The sequence below is a fragment of the Cervus elaphus genome, chromosome 22 (assembly GCF_910594005.1).
Source record: "Cervus elaphus chromosome 22, mCerEla1.1, whole genome shotgun sequence".
Classification (NCBI taxonomy): domain Eukaryota; kingdom Metazoa; phylum Chordata; class Mammalia; order Artiodactyla; family Cervidae; genus Cervus; species Cervus elaphus.
The window spans coordinates 4,365,528-4,389,342 of NC_057836.1; the positions used below are offsets into that span (position 1 = coordinate 4,365,528).

At 46.6% G+C, this 23,815-nt stretch overlaps 2 protein-coding genes across 2 annotated transcripts in view; one reads left to right on the forward strand and one right to left on the reverse strand.

The window, feature by feature from the left end:
• Window positions 1-2,640: 2,640 nt before the first annotated feature.
• On the reverse strand, window positions 2,641-13,917 carry RIBC2 (RIB43A domain with coiled-coils 2). Its single transcript, XM_043881617.1, has 7 exons — window positions 13,601-13,917; window positions 12,673-12,754; window positions 9,965-10,309; window positions 8,246-8,364; window positions 6,629-6,856; window positions 4,314-4,480; window positions 2,641-2,822 (listed from the first exon to the last, which is right to left on the reverse strand). The coding sequence occupies exons 1-7, from the start codon at window positions 13,712-13,714 to the stop codon at window positions 2,744-2,746; spliced, it is 1,134 nt and encodes a 377-aa protein (XP_043737552.1). The 5' UTR covers window positions 13,715-13,917; the 3' UTR covers window positions 2,641-2,743.
• A 118-nt stretch (window positions 13,918-14,035) lies between these two features.
• SMC1B (structural maintenance of chromosomes 1B) overlaps window positions 14,036-23,815 on the forward strand; it is a 73,071-nt gene continuing 63,291 nt past the window's right edge. The window contains exons 1-4 of the mRNA XM_043881634.1: window positions 14,036-14,172; window positions 20,005-20,193; window positions 21,270-21,382; window positions 21,472-21,675. Of these exons, the coding sequence (XP_043737569.1) occupies window positions 14,064-14,172; window positions 20,005-20,193; window positions 21,270-21,382; window positions 21,472-21,675 (615 nt within the window). The 5' untranslated portion in view covers window positions 14,036-14,063. The remainder of the gene's footprint in view (window positions 14,173-20,004; window positions 20,194-21,269; window positions 21,383-21,471; window positions 21,676-23,815) is intronic.

Genomic DNA, 23,815 nt, shown 5'->3' on the forward strand with positions numbered 1-23,815 from the left:
AGGGGGCCCTCTGTATTCCCCCTGTTAAAGGCTGAATTGTGTCCCTCCCTCAAAGTTACATTAGAGTCCTAACCTTTAATGCCTCAGAACGTGACCGTATTTGGAAATAAGGTCATTGTAGATGTAATTAGTTTGATGGTGGTTTAGTCACTAAGTCGTGTCTGACTCTTTCAACAGTAATTCTCCAGTAATTAGTTTAGGCAGAGTCATTATGATGGACCCTAATCAAATATGGCTAGTGTCCTTATAAAGTGGGCCTTCCAGATGGCTCAGTGGTAAAAAGAACCCGCCTGCCAGTGCAAGAGATGCCAGATACTCGAGTTCGATCCCTGGGATAGGAAGATCCCCTGGGGGAGGAAATAGCAACTCACTCCAGTATTCTTGCCTGAAGAATCCCATGGACAGAGGAGCCCGGTGGGCTACAGTCCATGGGGTCGCAAGAGTCCGACATGACTTTGCAACCAAGCACAACCACAGCCTTAAAAATGGGGAGAATCTGAAGAAAAAAAAATGGGGAGAATCTGGATGCAGACTCAGCAGGAAAACGCCACGTGAAGAGGAAGGCATGGATGTGGGTGATGCATCTACAAGCCGGGGATCACCAAAGACCACTGGCAGATCCCCAAAGCTGGGAGAGAGGTCAGAAGCAGGTTCTCCTGCAGAGCCTCAGAATGAAGCAGCTCTGCCGACACCTTCCTCTTGAACTTTGCACATTTCTGCTGCTTAAGGCGCAGCCTCCCCTAGTGTGTGGGACTTTGTTATCGGCAGCCCCAGGAAACTATCCACCCCCAACCTGCTTCCAGGAGGGTGTCCAGCTCCAACTGATCCATGTGGGAAAACCTAACAAACCTCAGCCAGTGAAGGGTTTTGAGCGTGGGAAGAACAGGAGCTGTGTTTAGACACCGAGGGAACATGAGCTGAGCTGCTAGCACGGGTGTATCCGGCTCCATCTCGGCTAACGATGACGTGCCACCAAGGGCTGCCTTGATGACTCAGATGGTAAAGATCATCTGGGTCAGCAAGATCCCCTGGAGAAGGAAATGGCAACCCGCTCCAGTATTCTTGCCTGAAGAATCCCATGGACAGAGGAGCCTGGCGGGCTACAGTCCATGGGGGTTGCTAAGAGTCGGACATGACTGAAGTGTATAGAACTTGCTGCCCCTTGCCACTGGCCCTGTGTGTATCAAGACGCGTACATGGAGGAGGAGCGGTAACTGAGTGTGACCCAGCGATCCTGGGCCTGGGGTCTAGAGACCCCACTACTGCTGGACAAACTCCCTTCCTAACCCACCCTCCCCCATGTAACTTGCCTCTCCACCTCCCCTCTGGCAAATTCCAAATCACCATTCGGGACTCCCTCTGGCAGACAGCTAGCTGTCCCCAGTGGGTCTCTTCCATCTTTTACACCATTAGGGAATTGCTGCCAGCTCAGCCTCCCAAGCTCCACGGCAGCCAGGCACGGTCACGTGACTGCAATCTGACCACTAAGGTGTGAGCAGAGGTGAAATGTACAGTTCTCGGGAGCCGTGGCCCAGGTGTGCTGCATGGGTTCTCATATCCTCTTCCTTCCCGATTTCTCCTCCCAGCCGGCCACAGTGTGACAGCGTCACGGGAGGTGGCAGGGCAGTGAGGCGGCACCATTCAACTTGGGCTCTGACAGGAGGAGGAGATTAACTTCTGCCTTTTTGGCCACTCTGGTTTTGGGTCTCGTTATGGGAGCCAGGGGAGCTTCCCAGGGGACTTGGTGGGTAAAGGATCCTCCTGCAATGCTGGAGACACAGGTTCCATCCCTGGGTCGGGAAGATCTCCTGGAGGAGGGCATGGCAGCCCACTCCAGTATTCTGGCCTGGAGAATGCCATGGACAGAGGAGCCTGCTGGCTACAGTCCATGGGGTCACAATGAGTCGGACACGACTGAGGTGACGGAGCACACACGCGTGGGAGCCAGGAGAGAGAAGTGCTTGAGAGCCAGATTTCTCAGAGTTCGACCCCAGGTCCACCAATTTCCGTCAGCGTGACCTCGGGGAAGTCACTTAATGTGTGAAAAGCTCAGGCTTTTCACCTGAAGACTGTGAGTAATGTGAACACCCACCCCCGGCTGCTGAGGGAGCAATTAGTCCACTCCATGTGAAGCAGGTAAAATGATTCCTGTGGGGACTTCCTGGGAGGTCCGGGGGTGAAGACTCTGTGCTCCCAGCTCGTGGGGCTGGGTTCCGGCCCTTTTCAGGGAAACAGATGAGAGTCTGCACGCCGAAACTAAAGGCTCCTGTGTGCTGCAATGAAGACTGAGGACCCCACACGCTGCAGCTAAGACCCAGTGCAGTCAAATAAACAAAATCAAAATAAAAAGAAATAAACAAACATGACACTCTTTAAAATAAATAAATAAAATGATGCCTGTGAGTGTGGGCTGCCATGCCCTCCTCCAGGAGATCTTCCCGACCCAGGGATGGAACCTGTGTCTCCAGACTTGAACCGAGAGTCTAACTTGCAGGCCTTCATCCCTGGGTCCACAGCACCCAGAGGTGCTCTGGAGACGGTCGGAGCGGAGTTGAGTGGACAGGAATCCTCCTCATAGAAATACAGGAAGAGGTTTAATCAAGCTTTGTCTACAATGGAAAAATCCAGTTCAAATGGTACTTCTGGACCAAAGGGTGCATTTTTTTTTTTAACAGCTATGACTCTTCAAGATAACTGCGCTTTATACAGAAATGGTTCAGAGGAAAGGAAGGTGAATTTTTCCTTATCGACTTCCTGTATTAAACTGTGTGAAATAATCTTCAGTGGCGTGATTGGTACAGAGTTCCTTCATATGTTTTTTCCTGATAACGAAACAAGGAGAAAAAGAAATCAGCAAATGCCTGACTTCCTAAATGTTCTACTTTTTATTGGTGTCTTATCCCCAGGAGACACAATCCATCCCAGCACTATGCGCTCAAGGGGAAGAAGGGGCGTTTCGTCGCTGCTGATTGGTTAGCCTGGCGTGCTGCAGTCCAAGGGGTCGCTAAGAGTGGGATACGACTGAGCGACTGAACTGAACTGAACTGGCTGGTTAGCCTAGGGACCTGTGCGTGCGAGATGTGGGACATCTTAGAATTCCGTGATTGTAAAGACGCTTGCTCCTCCCATTTGATTTCTGTGAGATGATCCCTTAATTCTCCTCATTGAGGCCCCCAAAGATGGAGCCACCAGTCCACAGACATCTGATTGGAAAAAAATACCTGTGGGTCCCCTCTGAGTTCAAGCCAGAGCTTGAAGAATAGATAGATTTAAAAGTTAAATAAATAATGTGTTTTTAGTGACAGGTTCACCTGCTACTGCTACTGCTAAGTCACTTCAGTCGTGTCTGACTCTGTGCGACCCCGTCCCTGGGATTCTCCAGGCAAGAACACTGGAGTGGGTTGCCATTTCCTTCTCCAACGCATAAAAGTGAAAAGTGAAAGTGAAGTCGCCCAGTCAGGTCCGACTCTTCGTGACCCCATGGACTGCAGCCTACCAGGCTCCTCCATTCATGGGATTTTCCAGGCAAGAGTACTGGAGTGGGGTGCCATTGCCTTCTCCGGACAGGTTCACCTACTGATCTGCATTTGACATTTTCTGCACCTGGAAGTCTGAACTACTCCTGGGGCTTGTCCATAGGGAAGAAGAGACTGCTTCTTCTCGGCAGCTCAGGAGCCCCTCCCTCTGCCCGGCGGGCCCTCCCTGCGGTGGGCAGCTGGCACCGTCGTCCCCTGTGTCTGAGCCACATGCCGCCTCCCAGAAGCCCACCCGGAGTGCTCCCCTGGGGCTCCCGGGGCCCTCCGCGAACTCCGTCACCGGCACCTGTGTCCGGGCCCGCTGGGCTTTGCCGGCGCCCAGGTGAGGACTGTCCAGGGAGGGGTGTCTACGGAATGTGGGCACAGGGGAGTCTCCGTCCCTCCCTGGCCTGCGTGGGGACCGATGGTTTCCTAGCACTTGATTTCTGGCTTCCTAGCTCTGAGCCTTCTCCCGGCTCCTCTTTCCTGAGTGACTGTGCCAGAGCCCCACCCGCTGCCGCTACGGTTGGGGGGCGGGGGTGGGACCTCGTGAAAGATACCCCAAGGGTCCTGGGCCTGTGGGCGGGAAGGCTTCAGGGAAGGTGAGCCAGGTTGCTCCGTGGGCCCTGCACGACACCAGCTCTCACCTCCCCTTTCCCCAGGCCTGGTGCCCTCGACGGTGCTCCCAGGGCCCTCCTGCCCCCGCCCTTGGCCTTGACCTGTTCCCAGCCCCCTCCCCAGCCCTCCCCCCACCTCCCCGCGCCCCCCAGGCCCCGCCCCCCGCCGCCCGGCACTCACTGCAGAAGCTGCTCCCTGGCCAGGCTGAGGTTGCTGCAGTCCAGGGCCCTTCGCAGGCCACGCTGCTGGCGCCGCTGCTGCCGCTCAAACAACAAAGCGGCGCGAGCCTTCTGAATCCTCCGCCGGTCCCAGTCCATGTCTCGCTGGCGCTCTTCCTCCTGGAGCCTCTGCAGAGAGGAGCGGCGACTCACCACCGCCCGTCCCCCAGCAGGAGAGCCTCAGAGGGGACTGCCCTGGTGGTCCGGTGGCTAAGGCTCCGAGACCCCAATCCGGGTTCAATCCCCGATCGGGGAACTAAGATCCCACCTGCCACAAGTGAGTTCACATGGTGCAATAAAGACCCTGCATGCCACAGCTAAGACCCAACGCAGCCAAATAAATAAAATAATTAGGAAAAAAATGCCTGGCTGTGCTCTAGTTAAAAAAACAAAAGAATTGGGAACAATATGGGGACATAGAAGCCCACACTAAGAGACAGAGTATTCTTAGCGTGATCTCAACTTCCCAAATTATGTCCTTGTATAGAAGAGGAGCCGGGAGGGACAGGATACCAGAAGGCATGTAGGGGGGATGGGAGAGGGGTCTTCTAGGTGTGAGATTTCACGTGGGATTTTTTCTTCTTTTGTGTTTCTCTAGCTTATTAAGTAAGTTTCTACAGAGACTGAAAATCAGACCAAAAGTGCTGCTTTCGGGACAGATGGCCGAACTTCCTTGCCAGGCAGTTGGGCTGAACTACCGTTGTGAAGGGCAGAGCCGGGCCTGGCGAAGGTGGCCATGTCCCCTGCATCCTGATGCCAGCCTCAGGCTCCTCCCACTTTGGGCTGACTCCCCTGCCTCACCCCCTGGCTGCCGTCTGTATCCCCTCCCAAGGCGAGCTGCCCGACCTGCTCCCCATCTCCTGGTCCAGGCCACCGCCCCTCCCCGCACCCATCTGCTGGGGAGCTCACACCGACCACAGCATCACACCAAGCGTGGCTGTCATCTGCGGACCCCGTGGGAGCCTCGCCCATCCTCTGCAGGTCTGAGAACATCTCCAAATCTCTCTCCTGTAGTGATTTCGCGTCATTTCGACATCCTCAGAGATGACCCTTTCCCTGCCTCCCAGTGATTCTGCCTCTTCTCCAAAGACCCCCTTCCAATCTCTCAGCCATCCCCTCCAGGGGGCAAATGATGCCCATGGTCCTCGAACTCCAGCGGGGATCAGAAGCCCTGGCGGGCAGGGGGCACTTGCTGAGTGTTTCCGGTTCAGCAGGCCTGGCGAGGGCCTCAGAATCTCCATCGCTCTCGAGTTCCTAGGTGCGGCTGGTCCAGACAGCCTGCTCTGGGAACCTCTGCCTTCACCCTGTCGTTGCCAATACCACCACCCTTCCGAGTCTCACCTTGGAGTCCCGTCCACCGCAGTGAGGACCTGCCCCTCTCTCTCCACACCCTCGTTCCCACGGGGTTCCCCCACACTGTGACTGCCAGTCCTCGGACTCGACAGCCCCCCACGGCCCCTTGAGCTCCGTGTGTCTTTATCTTCCTCCTCATTCAGCCCAGCGTCCACAGCTGACACCCCCTGGCAGACACCTGGGCACCCCGAGCCTCCCACCTGGCCCCACTTGCCAGGCAAGCCCTGAGCATCGTTGAGTCCCAGCTCTCCCGTAATAGGCGAGCATGGCCCTACTCACAAGGGTCACTTCAAGTTCATGACCGGGACTCAAAGTGGGGGGAGGGAGGGGAGATGGGGCTGCCTGGCCACTTGCCCCTTCCCCTTTCCAGACGACCTTTTAGCACTTTGGTTCTTGCAAAACTCCTACCCTGACCCGTCCCCCTCAGCTGCTGACCACCCTCCTATTTCGCCAGCAAATAGGGGCTCCAGAGAAGCCCCTCAAGGCAATACAGCCCTACCCACCCCCCGCACTGTGGCTGCGGTCAAGACAGGCCTTCCTTCCCCAAGGCCGTGGTCCTTGCAGTTCCCGCCCCTGCAGAGAGAATCCTCTCCCCGGGTGACTCCCCCCACCTTCAGACCTTTGTTTCAAGGCCCTGAGTCCCGTGATGACCCTCACTCCCAGCACCCTCACGCCCCACCCCAGCCTCCTCTCCTCCCCAGCATCCATCACCTGCGGGAGTACTCCACTCTTGTCCTCCCCCACAAATGGAACATGGACTCCTTGAGGGCAGCTTCTGGGGCCCAGGGTGACAGCAGCTATAACTAGATGTTTCAGGAAGGCGGGAGGGAGCACAGAGCCACGTCTGAGGGCTGGGGCGGGTGGAGGGGGGTGGTGGTGGAGGGAACACTGGGGGGCTTGGGGAAGGGGGGAGCGGACAGGCACCAGCTTCTCCTGGACTTGCTGTTTCTGCACCAGGCGGATCTCCTCCAGCTGCTCCTGGCTCATGCCCTTCCAGCGGTCGGGCACCACGCGATGCGGCCCGAAGGAGCTGGCTGCCTGCTGCGGGTTCTCCGAGAGCAGGTCTCCGCGCAGTAGGTTGGAGATCTCTGCTAGGTTGTCCTCCTGTTCTTGTTTTCTCTCTTGAATTTTCCTTTCCACTGACTCCAGGGCCTGCGCAGGGGAAGATATTAAGGATGATGCTCTGAAGGGGTTTCCCTGGTGGCTCAGACAGTAAAGATTCCACCTGCCATGCAGGAGACCAGGGTTCCATTCCGGGGCCGGGAAGATCCCCTGGAGGAGGGCATGGCAACCCACTCCAGGATTCTTGCCCGGAGAATCCGACAGACAGAGGAGCCTGGCAGGCTACAGTCCATGGGGTCGCAAAGAGTCAGACATGACCAAGCAACTCAACACATTGTCTAAGTGAGCCTGGTGGGACTGAGGCACAGGCTGGCAAACCTTGAAGGGGCCCTTGAAGGAAGAATGTGCTAAACAGGGCTCCTGGGCGGGTGGGTGGAGACTTGTCAGGTATGGATGTGGGGAGGTCCCTGGACCCCTGGCTGCCTGGGCGATGCTGGGCAAGTGGGCTGGGCTCAGAGGATCGCTACCAGTTGGTCACGTGCATAATCCCGGCAGGTCTTTGTCTGCAGTGATTTGCCAAAGCAGGGAACCGCGTCCCCCCATTAGGCAGCCATCTCCCCTCGGCTTGGCCTCACCCACCCCCAGGACAGGGCTGTGTACCCTTCCCTGTGGTCCTGGTCACCCAGGGCAGGCCACAAAGAACCTCCAACCACGTGATTCGTGGAAGCGGTGATTTCTAAAAGGTGCTCCTACTGCCCGGCAACCTCAGCCCCCGAGACAAATAAATTCCTGGTCAAATCCCTGCTTACATGAAGGCGATGGGTAGAAGGGACAGGCCCTCGCTGTGTGACCTGCAGCGAGACACCTTCCCTCTCTGGGCTACAGTTATCTCTCCGTCAAGTCAAGAGAAGGATGAAATCAGTTCCCTTTAATATTGGACAGACGGGGCACTTTGCTGGGTGCCCGCACACAGCAGGTGCTCACAAGAAGGCCAGCCTCACTACATTACAGAAGTGCATGCTTTGTAATTGGACACGTCTGATTTGAATACCGGACTTGTAGTATTTGGAAGTCCAGTGTTTGAATCTGCCAAAGCAAATCAGATTAGTACTCAGCTGTCTCTAAGAAAGTCAGTTCCTCCCTCTGAGCCTGTTTCTTGATCAATCGAGTTCATGGTGCCTCTCTGACACGGCTGTTGAACACAGTGACTAATAAGATCAGATAATTGTTGCAGAGATTTAAAAATATATATATTCTGGGAGTCCACCAGTGGCCTAGTGGTTAGGATTCCTGGGCTTTCACTGCCATCGTCTGGGTTCAGTCCCTGGTCAGGGAACTCAGATCCTGCAAGCCACGTGGCGTGGCCAAAAAAATAAATAAATAAATAACCATGGCTGTCACTGATGAGTTGAGAAGACTGGGGCACCCCAGGGAGGTGGCTGTGTGTCTCCCCCCTCCAGACAGGCCTGGGGTGTACACCTGGTTCTTGTTGAATTCTTTCACAGTTGCACAAACCGCCTTCCGGGTGGCGGTTTCCAGATTCTGTAAATGCTTGGCTGTCTCGTCAAACTGCAGCCTTGTCTTCAAGTAGAGCTCCTCTGAAAGGAAGAAAAATACAGTCAAAGCTTGTGTGCCTGCCCAGGCACACATCCTTCCCAGATGTGCAGAGTGCCCTGCAGAGCGTTGTTTCTGCGTCCGCTCCCCAACATGCTCCCATCAGAAGAAGGGGGACGCGGTGGAAGGCTCATGGGAGACGAAGATGATTAATTCAAGCCAAGCTCTTAGACAAGCGCCTGGCAGTGTTAGTAATCATCACTGTGGCCTGGTGATGTCTACGGACACGACTGAGCACGCATATCTGTGGCACCAAGGGAGAAGGGCTCAGGGGGCAGCGTAGTAGGAGATAAGGTCAGGCTGTGAAGGCCTTGCTGGTACTTGAAGTAAATTTGGTTTTTATTGAGTAAGTGTTAGTCGCTCAGTAGTGTCTCTTTGCAACCCCATGGACTGTAGCCCGCCAGGCTCCTCTGTCCACGGAGTTCTCCAGGCAAGAATACTGGAGTGGGTTGTCATGCCCTTCTCCAGGGGATCTTCCTGACTCAAGGATCGAACCTGGGTCTCCCGTGTTGCAGGCATATTCTTTACCAAGTGAGACACCATTAATGAGTAAAGTAAGAAGCTATTGGTTTTGAACAAAGGATACCACTTAATTTTTTATTTCTGGCCATGCTGTAAGTCATGGGGGATCTTAGTTCCCCAACCAGGGATTTAAGACATGTGCCCTGCATTGGGAACATGGAATCTAAACCACTGCACCACCAGGGAAGTAGCAGCTTTACGTATATACATATTTGCCTCGGCACATGGGATCTTCGCCGTGGCAAGCAGGCTCTAGAGCTCGCAGGCTCAGCAGTTGCCATGCAGGCTTAGTTGTATCATGGCATATGGGATCTTAGTTTCCCTACCAGGGATCAAACCTGTGTCCCCTGTGCTGGACGTCAGATTGTCAACCACTGGACTACCAGGGAAGTCCCTCAGCAGTTTAACTTTTTAACAGGATCATTCTGGCTATTGGGCTGAGAAGAGAGTGTAGGGAGACAAGGGCAGAAGCTGGGAGGCCAGTTAGAGGTGACTTTGGTGATCCAGTTGGGATGTGCTGGCCTTTGAGTCTAGTGGTAGTGGTGGAGGTAGTGATGGTGGTTGGAACTTGAGATGACTTGTTGTGGGAACGCGTGCGGCATCTGAGAGGAAGGAGTCACAATGACTTGGTTCGGGCCGGAGCAGCAGAAAGAACAGAGCTCCCATTGATGGAGGGGGATGGTCAGGTTCGGGGGATGATCCAAGTGTCTTACTGGACACGAACTGACATAGGCTAGACCTATGTCTTTCCCACTGTCTCCCCAGCAGGCTGTGAGCACACGGAGGGCCAGACCAGAGCTGAGTCACCCTGGGCTCCAGGATCCCATGGGTGCCCTGACAGACCACACGCTCAGAAAGTGTTTCCTGCATGATGGATGTGTGACTAAAGGCGTCCAAATCCTGAAACACAGGTTCTGATGTCTCTTTCTTTGGCCATGTGGCTACAGTAGCCTGTTAGTGAGACTTCAGAGACAAAAATGAAACAAGAAAAAACAAACAAACTGGGGTTGATTTGTTAAACAAAGTATTGAGACCCACTTGTCTTTTTGGTTCTATTATTACCTGCACATTTTTGGTTCTCCCGACCAATCATCCATTCCTTTTGCTGTTGCAGGGACCATTCCCTGTTTTGTTCCTCTTGGAATTTCTTCCTCAGATGGAAGTTTAAATCCTCTCCCATGAATTTCTGCATTCCTGATATTGTATTCCAAGCATCATAATCTGACTGCCGGGCTGGACAATCTTTCTTAAGGGCTAGGGGGTCAGAGAGGTGAAATTCACGGCGCGTTTCCGGCCTCTGAAAGCTCTGTTGGAAATCACTGATAGCTTTACAGAGATTTTTCCTATCTCTCCTTTCCCGGTTTTCTGATATGCATGCGATCTTGTCATTTTGTCTCATTTCAGCAGCTAGAAAAGATACAGCATATTCATTAGCGAAAGATTCAGAGGAAAGAAAGAAATTTGAATTCACCCAAAAAAATAATTTTTAGTGATTCTAAAAGTCATCCAACTCTCCCAAAGGTTAACACAACCATTAAAGGATTAGAATTCTGAATATAAAAAAGCACCTACAAATCAACTTAAAAACAAACAACCTAAGCACAAACGGGGCAAAGGAAGGGAAAAGGGAAATCACTATAGAGAAACCGGAATGATCATTAAACTTGTGAAAAGATCATCAACCATTCAAGATGGGAAACATCCAGTGAATTGAAGAAACATTTTAAAATGCTAAAAATAGCAGGTATTAGTAAGGACATGAAGAAACATAGAGATTTCTCATTTACTGCTTGTGAGAGTGTAATTCGGTACTTCTATAACCATGGAAAGCAATTTGCCAACATCCCCTAAAACTGAAAAGGTGCACATGCTATGACCCGGCAATTCCACTTCCGGGTCCACCAGGAACATGAGCATTGGGACACAGTGCAGGGGAGTTGTGAACATTGTTTGCAATTATTTAAAAAACTGAAAAAAACCTAAATCAGCCACCAGCAGAGGAATGAAGAAACTGTGGTTAAAGTTCACATAAGAAAATATCATAAAGCAATTAAAATGAATATTCTGTATGGAGATCACCTACCAATTCCCAAAATAGGTTGTTGAATTTCTTTTTTATTTTTTTTTGGTTGTTGAATTTCCTTTTTTTTTTTTTTTAACACAAAATTAATTGTATTTCTTTTTTTTTTTTTAGTTCCAATGGACTCTTTTTTTTTTTTTAATTTTTTTATTAGTTGGAGGCTAATTACTTCACAACATTTCAGTGGGTTTTGTCATACATTGATATGAATCAGCCATAGATTTACACTTATTCCCCATCCCGATCCCCCCTCCCACCTCCCTCTCCACCCGATTCCTCTGGGGGTTGTTGAATTTCTTAAATGTTGCAAAAGGATACTTTCAATACATCTTTTATGTAAAAATGTAAAACACACGGACAAATTTTATATTGTCATGGATATACATACATGGACGGTACAAGCACAGAAACATGCATGGGAATGATCACACCTCTGAGGAGGGACGAAGAAGAAAATAGTAAGATAGAGGAGAGTTTTAGCTACTTCTGTGTAACACTTAATTCTCAAAAATCATTCTTAATATAAGATATCTAAAGCCAGGTTGGCAAAACGTTCACATCTAGTCTGGTGGTGGGTCCGTATATGTCTGTCACATCATTCCCGTAGGTTTGAATTACTTTTGTAAAAAATTGTATTGAAGTTAATTTATTTACCATGCTGTGTTAATTTCTGCTATACAGCAAAGTGATTCAGTTATACATATATATATATATATGTATATATATTCTTCTTCATATTCTTTTCCATTATGGTTTATCACAGGTTTCAATTACTTTTACACTAGAATTTTAAAAGAAAATATGAAACACTATAAAGAAGAAAAGACCCTGATGCTGGGAAAGATTGAGAGCCAAAAGAGGTGGGGGTGACAGAGGATGAGATGGTTGGATGGCATCACTGACTCAATGGACATGAGTTTGAGCAAAGTCTGGGAGATAGTGAAGGACAGGGAAGCCTAGTGTGCTGCAGGCTGGGGGTCACAGAGCCAGACAGGACTGAGCGACTGAACTGAGCTGATAAAGAAGAAAGTAAACTTCACTCATCATGCCATCACTCCAAATTTACCACTGCTCATATTTTGGTATAGTTCCTTTGTGTCTTTTTCTAAACATATTTTAATATATTTTTAACTTATACACATTTATATATTTAAACTTAATTGATAACCCATTGTACATATAATTTTGTATCCTTTTTTTCTATTCAAAAAATCCTTATGGTGCTTCAAAAGACATTGTTGGACATGATGCGGGCAGAAATGAATACTATTTGAGAATCTGATCCACAAGCCAGAACACTGTTACTTGAACCAGGCCTGGTTCTGAGTCAGCTCTGGGGTATGGGCTCAAGAGTGTGTGTTGTCTACTGTTACCAGCTGTCCCTGGTAGAAGGTCTTGAGCTTTTGGTAGAGAATATGTGTGTGTGTGAGGTTTTTCATACCTAGTTTTTAAAGAAAACAGAAAAATATACATGTCTGCTCATAATATATTTCCTACTCATATAGAATTCAATAGCTAATTTTCAAGTGTGGAAGAATCGGTGCATTAAGTTAACTGAGCACAAGAAACTGTGAAATTTTAAAAGGAAGAAGAGCGTGAAAATGATAAGGCTTTACACACGTGAGGAATGTGACCTGGGTCTAAGGCACACAGCCCTGAACCACTCAACGGCCATTTAGAGAATGCTCACCAAAGGTTTCCTCTCTCGCTTTTTCAGTTGCTGCTTTTATGTTCTGGTCACAAACCTGAGCATCCCAGGCCGTGGTGTCTCCCTGGGAAAGGAAAACAATGGGAGAGAATAAGAGCCAGACAATTTTATTCAGTTGATAACAATCCTACTTATCTTTTTATAAACCAAATCGTCTTATACCCAAATGCCCTTGTGTGCCTCTATTGGTTCTTCAGCCTGTTTTAACTTTCCCCAAAGCTTCCTTCTTCCTTTCTTAGTCAGTAGGTCCTCATCCTCAGAATACTACTTAAGCATCACCTCCTCTGGGAAGCCCTGTTTTCCCCTCCCAGCCCTAGTTGGTGCTCCCTGGCACCCTGTGCTCCACCCCCCACCCCCATACACACACAGCATTGACTTCCCTGCATTATAATGTGACCATTTTAATGCCTGCCTCGTCCGCTGGTCTATCAATTTCACAAAGTCAAGGATCGCCTTATTCCTCATCTCCTAGGCCTGGCTCAGGCTTGCCACAAAATAAGAACTCTCTCTACTGGCATTTGTCTGTTGAATGGACTGGAGGAAATTCCTGGCAATGTAGAAAGTCTGGCTCAGAGAGAGGAGAACCGCATTCCGGTCTCTGGCCACTAACTCCAGGCAAGCTCGCTCCCCGCTGCAGGACTCAATTTGCTTGTCTGGCAAGTGACAGGGAGCATTTTTCGGTCTGTTATGAGGTCTCCCTCAACCTCCGCAAACTCGATACGTGGAACAATTCTTCCCGGCAAAGCTTGGAGCCGTCCGCAGCTGTGCCTGGATCAAAAGTTTCATTCTAACGGTTCATCTCCTCTTGTCGCTGGCTGCTCGCCTCTCTTGTTTCCCCCGCCCCCTCGACCCCTCCCCTCCCTCGCCATTCCCTCCTGGCTCCTCTCCCTTCCGATCCGGAGGGTCTCACCCCAATGATCCTGTTCCTGGCGTTGAAAATCCGTTTCTGCCTGCCCAGCTCCGCATATCTTCTTTTGGCCAAGACCAAGTCTTCCTGCAGGTCCTTGGGCTGCGCCACCTCCATGACTGCGAATTGCTAATAAATTCTAAGAGGGTTCAAAAACAGGCGAGATTAAAAGAAAAGACAACAAAAATAAAACAAACTCAAGCCCAGCGAGGCTGGCTCCTTAGGAGTCTGGGCAGGAGTCTGGCAGGATGCGAGCTTGCCCAAGAGGCTTTCAATCGGCCTTCTCTCACTGCGCCAGAGGCATGGAGTCTCGGTTTCCTTGGAAACGTAAACAACTCCAGTTGCCAAGAAACAGCGTAGCGCTCATCGGTATTCTCGCTTTCCTCTCGCGAGACAGCACGAGGAGCTTCCCGCGCTTTTCCCCGCCAGAGTGTGAGGACGCAGCTGAGGCGCGGAGGGCGCAGCCATGGGCCGTATGGAAGTGCTGCTTGTGGAGAACTTTAAGTCGTGGCGGGGCCGCCAGGTCATAGGCCCCTTCAAGAGGTTCACCTGCATCATCGGCCCCAACGGCTCCGGTAACTCAGGACCTAGAATGTCTTCTCCCGCCGCAGTCGGCTGAGCCGCTTCTTGCCTGAGGAGACGTGAGGGAGGCCTCGAGGCCTGGACTCAGGCTCGACCCTCGCCACCCACCTCAGGGACGGGGTGGGATGCAGGATAGGGTGGGAAGCGACCCTCAGACTCCGTCCAGGGCGGGTTGGAAGTGGCAAGGAGCCTCCTCTCGCCGTCCGCCCCGGCCGACCGTCACCCTCAGACCGACCCCCAGGGGCCTGACCCTCGCCCGCTGCCCTGGCCCCCAGACCTTTAGACCACACCCTCGGGGGCCTGACCCTTGCCCCAGCTCCCCGACCCTCAGACTGCACCCCCAGGGGCCTGACCCTTGCCCCAGTTCCCCGACCCTCAGACCGCATCCCCAGCGGCTTGACCCTTGCCTTCTGACCCCGGCCCTCGGACCCCACCCAGGCCAGACCCCCGGCCTGCACCCTCTGTCCGAGGGTTCCACCCTGGACTCCTCTCCTTCGCCCCTGCTCCTCTGCCCTGTGGGCTCCTCCTCTTGCCCTTAGCCGTGGTTGCTCTCCTCTCCATCCCTTTCCCTTTCTCATCTCAGATGACATAGTGGGAACCAGATGGGGAGGAAGTCATTGGTTCCAAGGGGCTCGAACAACCATTTGAATCCAAGGAAACTTCGCAGGATTATTATGGAAATGACTGTGATAATTGAACTTTCCCCAAATTCCTGGCACCTTTCTTTTTGTTTAATCTTCCCAAATACATATAATTTCCATTTTACAGTGGAGGAAACTGAGGTTCAGAGGGTCCAGATGACTTTCCAAGACAGCCCAGTAAGTGGCAGAGTCTGGACTGGAATTGGGGCCTGGCCAGGTTCTGCTTGACTACATGTTTGGAAAGAGTGGGATAATGACCCAAAGCAGGTGGGAGTAAGCCCTAAAACAATAGTGACCTTGAGATTTTTCCCAAATCTGGAGACTCCAGTTTGCCTTTCTCAGTCCAGATTTCCTTTCTTAGCTCAGGAACCTTGTTTGAGTTGAAAGATACCTGTTGCCTCAGTAAGTTAATTTATATGACAGACACAAATAGGACACTTAAGTGTGTGCTTTCTGGGCACACCAAATCTGGAATATAATTATTGTGGAAGTGTTGTGAAATTTCTGTTGCATTTTAGAAACAGCTGTTGTTGAAGGTTTTCTTTTGCATTTAGTATATGTGAAAGAGTGCTTACTCAGTCCGCCTCTTTGTGACCCCCTGGACTGTAGCCCACTAGGCTCCTCTGTCCCTGGGGATTCTCCAGGTAAGAAACTGGAGTGGGTTGCTATGCCCTCCTCCAGGGGATCTTCCCGACCCAGAGATTGAACCCAGGTCTCCCACATTCCAGGCAGATACTTTACCGTCTGAGCCACCAGGAAGCCCACGTGAAGGAATACCTGAGCTTAGATGTATTCACATATTTGATTTCCTTGCCTCTTCTCTGTAATGTATTTCTTCATTTTCATTTTACTCTGTTATCAGAAAACATTGAAAAATGATGATTGTAATCACTCCTGCATTGTTATCCTGACTCCACTCAGGAAGTTACTGAGCCCACCACCAGGTGATTTTCATCTTTTAACTGATGGTTATGTGAAGGGTTGCTCAATTCTGTTTTGCATCTCCAATGGTGTGATATTTGAAATGAGTGTGCAAAGTCTTGAACTCCACTCAGTACACTTGAACTGAACTCAAGTGTCTTTTCATGTGGTTAAGGGTCTTTTGTATTTCTCATTCTCTTGAGTTGAACTGAACTGAACTGATTCTCTTGAGTTGCCCTTTTATGTTCTTTGCCCATTTTTCTGGTGGGTTGTCTTAGAAATCTTTCTAAAACATATCTGAAAAAGTCACTGCTATTCCTGGAATCCTTTGTAGCTTCCTATAATCTTCAGCATCAAGTTTTGTTTCTCTCTTGTCATTCCCAACCTTGCAAGCTTTGCTCCATCTCTGTATATTCAGTTCAGTTCTGTTCAGTTGCTCAGTTGTGTCCAACTCTTTGCGACCCCATGAATTGCAGCACGCCAGGCTTCCCTGTCTATCACCAACTCCTGGAGCTTGCTCAAACTCATGCCCATCGAGTCCTTGATGCCATCCAACCATCTCATCCTCTGTCGTCCCCTTCTCCTCCTGCCTTCAGTCTTTCCTAGCATCAGGGTCTTTTCAGATGAGTCAGTTCTTCGCATCAGGTGGCCAAAGTATTGGAGCTTCAGTTTCAGCATCAGTCCTTCCAATGAATATTCAGGACTGATCTCCTTTAGGATGGACTGGTTTGATCTTGCAGTCCAAGGGACTCTCTGTATCATTACTTACCCTTTTCCTACTATAATGTGCTAAGTTGCTTCAGTTTGTCTGACGCTTTGCAATCCTATGGACTGTAACCTTCCAGGCTCCTCTGTCCATGGGATTCTCCAGGTAAGAATACTGGAGTGGATAGCCATGGGGGACCTTCCCAACCCATGGATCAAACCAGAGTTTGTTATGTCTCCGCATTGGCAGGCAGGTTCTTTACCACTAGTGCCATCTGGGAAGTCGATTTTTACTAGAATGGTACCTTGCTTTCCCGGTTGTACCTGTGATCAAGCTATTCTCTTTTCCTGTAACGGTTATGTTTACCTTCAGCATCACTTCCCCAGACTTCTACTTCCTCTTTAAAATTTAGCCCATAAGTTTCTCCTGCAAAGCCTATTCAGAGTCTCCAGTAGTTAGTGCTGCTCTTAAGTGCTTCATAGTTTTTTGTGTATTAATTTTAGCTTAGAACTTACTGTAGTAAGTTATAATTTCCTGCTTTTAATGGGAAGAGTATAGATTTTGGAATTAGACACCTAACCCCAAAATATGATTGTGTGAGCATCTGCTTTTTAATTTATGAAATGAAGTTCAATAAAAATTGATAATATTCCCCGCTGTAAGCACCTTAAGGGAAAATCCCACATACTGTTTCTTTTTAGCCTCGGTAATTAGGAGAATGCCTGATTAATAGGTGTTCCATAAATTTTGTAGAATGAGTGAATGAATTTGAAGAGGCAAGAGAGTGAATTTGAGTCCAGCTAAGAGTCTTCTGAAAGTAAGGAGGGCTTGAAAAACTAGAAGAATGGTAAGGAAGGAGAAGAATGGAAGAGATATGCAGAGTTGAAATCAGAAGGGACTTAGCAGCTCTTGGTAAGAGGGCAGATGAGTGGCAAAAATTGAGGTTTTGAGATGGGAGAGTGATACTGTAATTTTTAGATCTTTGAATATTTGGTTCATCTTCATCAAGTGATGATAGTCTAAAATATTACTCTTCCAGAATTATTTTCCTGATGTTGATTTTGAGTTATTTATAGCAGAGGTTCCTGCTCTGACCATTACAAAACTTAACTTGGTTGGTTCATTCATTCATCCATTTTTGTCAGTAGGTGGTTGGTAATACATGGTCTCCTGCATTGGAGGCAGATTCTTTACTAAATGACCCACCAGGGAAGTCCCTACTTAATAAATGTTTCTTGATCCTATCAGAAGTTACGTCTCCCAGCTACCCTCTGTTTCACCCCTCAGTTTGTTTCCTCACCGATACTTACTATAATATATAATTATTTTTTGTTTATTGTTTGACTTTTTAGTATATTATAACATTTGTTAGACAGGGTTGTCATCTCTCTTGTTCTTTTACTGTATCATTATGACCTAGCACACAAAAGGATTAATGTAATGAATTAATTTGGATGGGGAGGTATTTATTTTAGGCAGATTTTAAATAAGGATTGCTAAAATGAATTTCTGTTTAATTCTGTTACCATCAGACTTAATAACTTCAATTAACATTCTCTATATGTAACCTACATATGCTCAGGTGGTAAAGAATCCACCTGCAATACAGGAAACCCTGGTTTGATTCCTGGGTTGGGAAGATCCCCTGGAGAAGGGATAGGCTACCCACTCCAGTATTCTTGGACTTCCCTTGTGGCTCATCTGGTAAAGAATCTGCCTGCAGTGCAGGAGACCTGGGTTTGATCCTTGGGTTGGGAAGATCCCCTGGAGAAGGGAAAGGCTACCCACTCCAGTATTCTGGCCTGGAGAATGCCATGGACTAGTTGCAAAGAGTCAGACACGACTGAGCGACTTTCACCTTCTATATATGTAACCATCATACAATAGTTTTCAATCTGCACATTATCGATTAACCCCCAAAAAAGTCATGTTTCATACCTGTTGGTTAACTGAAACTTAGCTAATTATATTTGCAGCATTTTTAACCACTTCTAGTTCTTTTTTAAAAGACCATGAACTTCCAAACTAAGCCATATTTCCAGTAATTTGCAATATTCTTCTATGTTACTTTTTCTGCTTTTGGCATGAGAAATTTAAATTGCTTGTGGATATGAGGGAATGAATGTGAAAAAGAAAAAACATTAAACAGAGATAGTTGTAGCTGAAATGACACTGCACCTTGGAAATTGTTTTGTACTATGTGCTCCTGGTTGTAGAACAGTTTGCCATTTGAGTTGGGAGTCACCAAGACTACCCCCAGTTTTGGTGATTCATTGAGAGGACTCATAGGACTCAGCATATAGTTGTACCCAGGACTGTTACTCATAACAGTGAAAGGAAACAAAGAAACCTCAGCAAAGGGAAAAGGCACATGAGGAACCCTAGGAAACCAGTTGCAAGGTTCCATGAAACCTCCTCCAGTGAAATCTCATAGGACAGGCTTAATTCTTCCAGCAACAAGTTGTGACAACACACATGAGATGTTGTTAACCAAAGACTCGTTAAAGACTCAACTCTGAGGGTTTATATTAGGGAATGGTCACATAAGTACCTCCATTCCCCCAAATTCCAGACTCCAAGAAAGAAAGCAAGTGTTCAGCCTAGATCATATTGTTTATACAAACAGTTTAGGCACAGTGATGCATTCTTAACAGAAAGTGGTGGAGGGACTTCCCTGGCGGTCCAAGGGTTAAGACTCCATGCTGCTTCCACCGCACGGGGCATGGGTTCATTTCCTGGTGAGGAACCAAGATCCCACAAGCCATGGGGTATGGCCAGAAAAAAGAAAGTGGTGGGAATCCTCACAGAATCCAAATCCTAATCCCACAATACCTGCTAATCTTGTAAGCAAGATTTTCAGAGGATAACAGCCTTGGACATGCTATGTAACTGATCTACGCTGTTCAACACAAACCCACCATAAATATTCTAGCAACCCTAGTCTAGCCCTTGGGAAAATCCTGAAGATACCCTTTTAAAAAAATGTGACACTTAAAATTTCTAAGGTGGAGATAACCGAAATTCGGAGAAGTTAAATGATTTGCCATGGTATAATACTTGATGGTGGGAGAGAGCTGAGGCTTAGATCTGGTATAGATCCTTACATTTATATCACTTAATACTCTACCATAGCTACATAGAAACCAGTTATCTACATAAAATTTTTCAGTCACATGCATTTTTGAATGCAGGAAAAACTACTACTTAGACATGTATATCGGCTGTATCAGGCTTCCAAGGTGGCACTGGTGGTAAAAAACCCGCCTGCCAGTGCAGGAGACATAAGAGATGCGGGTTCCATCCCTGGGTCAGGAAGATCCTCTGGAGAAAGAAACGGTAACCCACTCCATTATTCTTGTCTGGAGAATCCCATGGACAGAGGAGCCTGGTGGGCTACCATCCATGGGGTCTCAGAGAGTTGGACACGACTGAAAGTGACTTAGCACTAGCGCATCGGTTGTATTTCACTTTCCTTAGTACTCTGGTTTGTTTGGCGCTGGGCAAGACTTTTTATCATTGAAAATAAATAACTTTTTTTCCTGTCTTTCCTTCCCCAGGGAAATCTAATGTAATGGATGCACTTAGTTTTGTAATGGGAGAAAAAATAGCTAATTTAAGAGTGAAAAATATTCAAGAACTTATTCATGGAGCACACATTGGAAAACCTGTTTCTTCTTCTGCAAGTGTAAAAGTTGTATATTTGGAAGAAAGTGGAGAAGAGAAGACATTTGCAAGGACTATCCGAGGTATTTTTTTTTTTTTCCCTTGGGATAGCAGATATCAGAAGCAAATAATAGAACCTATTTGATTCTCCACTGGACTTTTATTTAAGCAGACATATTTATTTAAATTCCCGTACTGTCAGATAGCGGTCTTTCTCCCTGGTTATTGGTTAAAATGAAAGAGGGAGTTTACCTCAAAGGTGGTGATATCATAAAAGTCCTTCCTGAGATTCTTTATGTATCTTTATCTGGTTTTCCTAGTGATGAAGTAACTATAAATGCATATTTTTGGTTTGTATAGAAAGTTTATCCTAGCACGAAAAAGCAAATTGCATGAAATATTTGATTTTTTATATTATGATTTATTCGCAAATCTTTGTATTTCCTGAGTAAATAAGATTCAGAGTTATATATATATATATATTTCTATTTATACTAGGATTTTACTGGGCTTCTGTAAATAGATGCCTCTTGGTTTTGTTTTTTAAAAGTCCAAGATGAGGGTGCCAGCATGGTTGGATGAAAGCTCTCTTCTGGTTGCAGACTTCTCATTGTATACTCACATGTGGATGAGACTTGGGAGCCTTGTAGGATCTTTTTATTTTATAAGCACCCTAATACTATTCATGAGGGCTCCACTATCATGACCTAATCACCTCCCAAAGGCCTTACCCTCTAACACCATCACTTTTGGGGTTAGGATTTCATCACATGAATTCAGTGGAGACACACTTAGACCATTAAACAATCCTAGTTAAAATAGTAATGCCTGTTTCTCCTACACAGAAACTTCCATACCCCTTTCCTACCTCCATTTTACTCCTTAGCACTAAACACTTTCCCACGTGATATTTATTTTACTTACCTATCTCATTTTTGTCTGCCTCCATTACTAGGATATAAGCTTGAGATGAGACTTTTGTCTGTTATGTTCACTGCTATAGAATACTCCTTGGCTTCTAGTAGACACTCAGCATTTGTTGATTGATTAAATGCATTTATTAACATGTATATTACTGCCATAACTGGCCATTTCAATAGTTTTTGATATATAGCTGGTATTTATACTTCCCATAACAGCATTTGTTCTTTTATTTTAGGAGGATGCTCAGAATATCGTTTTAATGATAATCCTGTTAGTCGTTCTGCTTATATCACAGAGCTGGAAAAGATAGGCATAATAGTCAAAGCACGGAACTGTCTGGTTTTTCAGGTAAGTGGTGATAGTATTTTATTTTATTCATGATTTTGAAAATGTATTACCATATTTTATATGTTGATGTGCTTAACTATTTTTGAAAGGGAACTGTGGAGTCAATTTCAATGAAAAAACCCAAAGAAAGAACCCAGTTTTTTGAGGAAATCAGCAGTTCAAGAGAGCTTATAGGAGAATATGAGGAAAAGAAAAGAAAGTTACAGAAAGCCGAAGAAGATGCACAATTTAATTTTAATAAGAAAAAAAATGTAGCTGCAGAGCGCAAACATGCAAAATTAGAGAAAGAAGAGGTAAGATGTCATGATGTAACCAATTAAGTGTTGCATGCAAAACCTGTGTTAGAATTTTAAGTACTGGTTTGGGGTTACTAAAAAAATTCCTTTAATAACGTAAGTAAAGCCCATTATTCATCAAAGATAAACTTTTTGGTTTATTTTCCACTGTTTGGGTTTCTTTCTCCGAAATAGGCAGGACAACTTGAGCTGCAAAGATGTCTGATTTTCCTAACTAAAATTAAACTTGAGGGATTTATATCTCACATGGCAGAGGCCCTCAGATTTTTGGATCTTATCCTTTTATATTTTAAAAATTATTGAGGACCCCAAAGAGTTATCTATCAATATTTATTGTATTTGAAATTAAAACTGAGACATTTAAAAATTATATTTTGATGATTTATTGTTGTTAAAAATAGCAATAATAAACTCATTGCATGTTAGTATAAATAGCATATTTTTATGAAAAATAAACTGAGTTTTCTAAAACCAAATAATTAGAAGGGTAGTATTGTTTTACCTTTTTATAATTTCATGAATATCTGGCTTAATAGAAAACAGTGAATTCTCATATCTGTTTCTGTGTTGAACCTGTGGTGAGACCTAGGAACTTTACCCTCCTTTGGCTTTTACACCATTGGTGCAAATGTCAACACAGTAAAAAGACAAATGAAATCTGAGTATTATTATGAAAATAGTTTTGATTTCAGGGGCTCCATGAAAGGGTGTTCGGGAACTCTAGGAGGCCATGGTCACACTTTGTAAATGCTATTCTGTGGTATTTCTTGGTGCCCTTCACAGCGCCTGGTGTAGTGCCTTGTAAACTGTTGATTATTGTTTGCCTTTAGAGTATTCTTTATCAAATGCAAAGCAGATTTTGCCATTGTTTTACATAAAATCTCTTTTGGAGCAGTGCTTTCCACTGCACTGAGAATCTAGTCTCCCTTCCCAGCCTACTGATCTGCCTCTTGTTCACCTCTGAAACTTTAACTTCCTTTACTCTTCAACCACATTGACCTTTATCATTTATTGAAAATACCACGTTCTCTTGTGTTCTAGAGCTTTTGCTGTTTCCTCTGCCTAGATAATTGTGTGCCTGATTTTTACATGACTAATACTCTCATTCAAGTTTTCATAAAGAAGCCATTTTCTCAGCCAGACATTTGCTGTCCACTCTCCCAATCTAAATTAGCATCCCTTCGCTGGTACTATTGCATTACTCTATTTTGTTTCTTTTGTAGCATATTTTGCTGTATGAAATTATCTTGTGTATTATTTATTGCTTATTTATTCTCTGACTCAGCTTCCCTCCCTGCCCCACTAGGATAACTTGGTTGTAATCTATGAAGAGCAGAGACTCTTTCTACCTTGTTCCCTACCATATTTCACAGCACATAGAAGAGGGCCTGGCACACAATAGCCAGTTAATAAATATTTGAAAAAATAAATGAAAGGTGGACGTGTTCCTTGTTAGTGATTTTTCTCTGTTGCTTCAGATTTTTATAAGTGTGTGTGTGTTCTTGGTATAGTATTTGTAATATACTAAAAGAGCTTATAGCAGAATAGAATTGCAGAACTTTTAAACATTATAAGGATAGTTAGAATAGTCCAACTTCATGATTATTTTTAACATCCTAGCAGATGGCTGTTTACCTGTTACTTGGAATATTTCATTGATTAAGAGTTTTCTTCTTAAGGTAGAACATTCCTTTTTTCTTTACTAATGGTACAAATACTCAGGAAATTCTCCCATCTCACATGTAATTTAGAACTTTAACAGTCCTATTAGTTCTATTCATAGAAAAAATTGCATTCTATAGAAGAAATTTTACCTGGAATCTTTGAATTTAAAATCGCTAGAACTTTAAAAGTGATATTACTTCCTTTAGTTTACAAGTGGGGAAGCTGATGTCAGACTTGCTTGCCAAACTTCTGAGGTCAAGACAGAAGTGGGATAGGACTCCGTTAGTGGGTGCCCCAAATAGTTCTTTTGGAGAAGAAAATGGCAACCCACTCCAGTATTCTTGCCTGGAGAATCCCATGGACAGAGGAGCCTGGTGGGCTACAGTCCATGGGGTCGTAAAGAGTCGGACACAACTGAGTGACTAACATACGGTTCTTACCACCATACCACTGTGTGCATGAATATAAAATC